Source organism: Primulina eburnea, chromosome 4, assembly GCF_022965805.1.
Source record: "Primulina eburnea isolate SZY01 chromosome 4, ASM2296580v1, whole genome shotgun sequence".
NCBI classification, from domain to species: domain Eukaryota; kingdom Viridiplantae; phylum Streptophyta; class Magnoliopsida; order Lamiales; family Gesneriaceae; genus Primulina; species Primulina eburnea.
This window is the reverse complement of record NC_133104.1, coordinates 41,151,660-41,155,470: the sequence shown is the minus strand read 5'-3', so window position 1 is coordinate 41,155,470 and position 3,811 is coordinate 41,151,660. Positions and strand designations below refer to the sequence as shown.

The 3,811-nt window shown below is 36.0% G+C and overlaps 1 protein-coding gene across 1 annotated transcript; it reads left to right on the top strand.

The window, feature by feature from the left end:
• Nucleotides 1-726: 726 nt before the first annotated feature.
• LOC140829893 (nuclear transcription factor Y subunit B-6-like) lies at nt 727-2,521 on the top strand. Its single transcript, XM_073193179.1, has 2 exons — nt 727-867; nt 1,791-2,521. Exons 1-2 carry the CDS (start codon nt 807-809, stop codon nt 2,381-2,383), a joined length of 654 nt encoding a protein of 217 aa, XP_073049280.1. The 5' UTR covers nt 727-806; the 3' UTR covers nt 2,384-2,521.
• Nucleotides 2,522-3,811: the final 1,290 nt, after the last annotated feature.

Below are 3,811 nucleotides of genomic sequence, written 5' to 3'. Positions count from 1 at the left end.
ATAGTAAGACAATTAGTATACTATACAGATAATAAAAATTCAAATTATATAATAAAAATAAATAAAAAAATTAGTTTCAAAAATTATAGGCATGCAGGCGACACTAATTAATAATTATATATATCTATATATATATGTATGTGTGTACGTGTTATATCAATTAATTTTATGAAGAAAAATAAATCATTTTATTACATTTCACAGAGTCAAAATATGGTGTTTAAATTAAATTTGTAATTTTGCTCCCAAGAGATAATAATTGTAAGATCAAGAGTTCTTTGTTTTTATTTCATATTCCCCATGACACAATAAATTATCTTAATTCAAGAAACCATCTTGAAATCTGAATTGAATTGGGACTCTAAAACTGATTAATTAACGCAATTAAGCGTGCATGCTCGTTAAGAAACCAATCCAATTACTAACAAACAGCTATATATACATTCTGTATCTGTGTGTGTTTGTGTTTGTATGTATAATGTATACGTATAAGTTATAACTGGCGGGGGTAATTGCATGTCTGTCTCTGCTGGTCAATGCTCCACAGCGCTGCCCAAAACGTGAAAGCTAAAGCAATTTCCCGCCGGCGAATGTCGTTCTCTCGTTCACAACGCCTGCTGCCACGTGCTGTCCGCTTTTTTTCTTTTTTCTTTTTTTGCATTTTTTTGTTTGGTTCTATATAAATTAATGCGGGATCTTCCCATTTATTCCTCTCCATCTCTTACTTTCATTATATAACGAAAAGAAAACAAGATCTCACTGAGTGGGAGAGTGAAAGACATATAGATTGTTAGATATATAAAGTGATGGAACTCGGAGGAAATGGAGGTTTCCAAGGCTACCAGAAGCTACAAAGGACAAGCTCTGGTAAATCTTGAAATGGGGTTTGCTTTTTATTTTTCTTTTTTTTCTTAAAGAGAAAATTTCGAGGTTTTGCTTAAATGTTAACCTTTTGCCTGAATTTTTGTTCTGTTAATTTATAGATGAAATTCCATTTGAATTTGCTTCCAGCAAAAATGATATCGATAGATTCATCTCTTCTAACACATAATTATTTCCATTGTTTTCTTGTAATTCCGAGGAATACACACACACACAAGGTTTTTTTTTTATCTCATTTTCTCTCAAGAAATTGTTAAACCAACTGAAGAAACACCCTTGTTCAGATTCTATTTTATCTGCGTGCAAATGTGTGAACTTTCAAACTTCATCTCTTTCCAGTTTCAGTAGATCATCTGTCAATGCTTCTGTAGCGAGAACATTCGAATCAGAATTATTGTAAGAATTAACTATTATAAGGGCACGCATGCATGATATGTTCTCTCGATTTTCCTGTTGAAGCTTTAAATCCTCGTATTCAGTGCAAGAAATCGAAGATCACTGATGGAGGAAAGTAGCATGTGACTGATTATGCCAATGGTTGACGAATAGCACTATGTTAAAAAGACAAATAAGTAACAAGTGGATTACATGCAACATTTGGCCCCCACCGGATTCTCGAAATTACACGTTATTTATGATTTTAAGACCCAGCCAAAAACTACTTGTCATTTTCCCACTCCATCCTCCGTCATAACAAAGATGAAACTTGGTGGAAAATAAAGAGGATATTTAAATTTTAATTATTCAAACGGTGATGAAATTTTGTGTAAAACATGAAATCTTATCGTCAAAAACTTAATTTGTTTTTGTCTGCTTTCATCCATCTAATTAGTATTTTTTCATGGGATCTTCGAATGAATCTTTTTCCCACCATTTGAAAAATCACGCACTTGTTTTGAAATCCTCAGAGGTCAGAATGGGGCAGGCGCCGTCGCCTCAAACGAACCACCACAACACTCCCGAGGACACTGAATGCACAGTGCGCGAGCAAGACCGCTTCATGCCAATCGCAAATGTAATCCGTATCATGCGCAAGATCCTCCCCCCGCACGCCAAAATCTCGGACGATGCGAAGGAAACAATCCAAGAATGTGTCTCGGAGTACATCAGCTTCATTACTAGCGAAGCCAATGACAGGTGCCAGCGCGAGCAGAGGAAGACTATCACCGCGGAGGACGTTCTCTGGGCTATGAGCAAACTCGGTTTCGACGACTACATTGAGCCGCTGACCCTGTTCCTGCACCGGTACCGCGAGTATGATGGAGGGGAACGCGGCTCGTTGAGAGGGGAGCCGATGGTGAAGAGGGCCGCGGATCATGCTTCTTTTGGGTTTCCAGGATTTCCTACAGCGGGTTTTCATGTGGCGCATCACCATGGCTTCTTTGGAGCTCCGATGATGAATGGGTTCTTGAAAGATCCGAGCAATGTGGGTCCGTCGCAGCCTGCTACGATGCCTTTGGCTTGTGTGGAGCCATTTACTCAGTGCAAGGAGCAGGTCTAGACGGAGAAAGGGGTGTCTGGATTTTTTTTTTTTTAGTTAAGAGTAAACAAACAGACAAGGTCGTGGATAAGTAACTTGCTTTATGCATGCTATTTCTATGACAATGGACTTTGTATGAAATTTACTCACTAAATCTGATGCAAATTAATCTTCCGTTAGGTTTATTTCCTTAAATGATAAAGCAAATAAATTAATATCCGTTCAATATTTAACAAGGGCAATCAATATAATAGAAAATACATCAAATCTGACAAAATATACCTGGGAAATAGGTTTTTTAAAATTTATTTTTACGATGATAGTGAGATCGGAAATCATGTGACTCTGGATAATATCTTATGTGGTATCGAAAAATACTTGCATGACATTGAAAATTGTTGATGTGACATCGAATATTAATTGTTACAAAAGTTCTAACGTAAGCTATTTATCCCTTGTTATATAGAAACGTTTCTTAACAATAACTAGCAACCCAACCGTACAATACCATTCATTTAAACTTCATGAACATGCCATTTCTTGTTTCTAGAACATTTTCTATAAAACCATTCCACGAGAGTAGACATATGGCTTCACACCACCTTGACAAACCTGGCATCATGCTAATCTTTCTTACCCGCATAATTACATGCACAAAATGAGTTTATAAAACTCATAAGTGGAATTCATTTACTGTCGAAGTACATATATCATGCTTGAAAGGAATTAGCCTCATTTGACTCATATTAAATCACCATTAATTCCTTGAAGAATATTAGTAAAAATATATCCACAATGCCTTTCATAACTCAGTTCTTTCATTTTATGTCATTGATAGTTCCATGTTAATTCGCTCATTTCATTATACATGTACGTTTCAGTCTCATTAATTCAGTCATTGTATTGATAAGTTGGCCGCCAACATCATATTGCAGGTGCTTATCATTTAAAAGGAGCTATACTTCAATGGACCATCCAGACTTATGCATGGACCTAGGTCATGGTATATATATTGCTTTTTTAGCAAAAATTTCCATCTTTTGACGCAGAAAATGGGAAAATATGGAAGGTTATACTTGAGCTCCATTTTTTTAGAGATTTCTGGGCACGAGGGGAGAACTGGATGTCCATCTGAATCGAGTGATCGCCTAGATTGGCTAACCATCCGAGTTGATCACAAATGTTGACTGACAACTCAGGTAATTGGTTGAGTACTTAGATTAAATGTCTACCCGGGTGGTTGATCACCTGCACTGATTGACCATTCGTGTTGGTTGATCACCTGGATAGACTAAATTATAATCACCTGAATATTCTCATTTAGCGTAATATTATTTATTGGCTACACTAAAATAAATTTTGATTTTTATATGATTGAGGATATAATCTTTTATTAAAATTTAGAAGATACAAAGGTTTTACTTTTTCGTCAACATACTTTGATACTAA

Coding starts and splice junctions, on each gene's coding strand:
- LOC140829893 (XM_073193179.1), top strand. CDS start 807: ATGGAACTCGGAGGAAATGGAGGTTTCCAAGGCTACCAGAAGCTACAA. Junction 868..1,790: donor GCTACAAAGGACAAGCTCTG/GTAAATCTTGAA, acceptor TGAAATCCTCAG/AGGTCAGAATGGGGCAGGCG.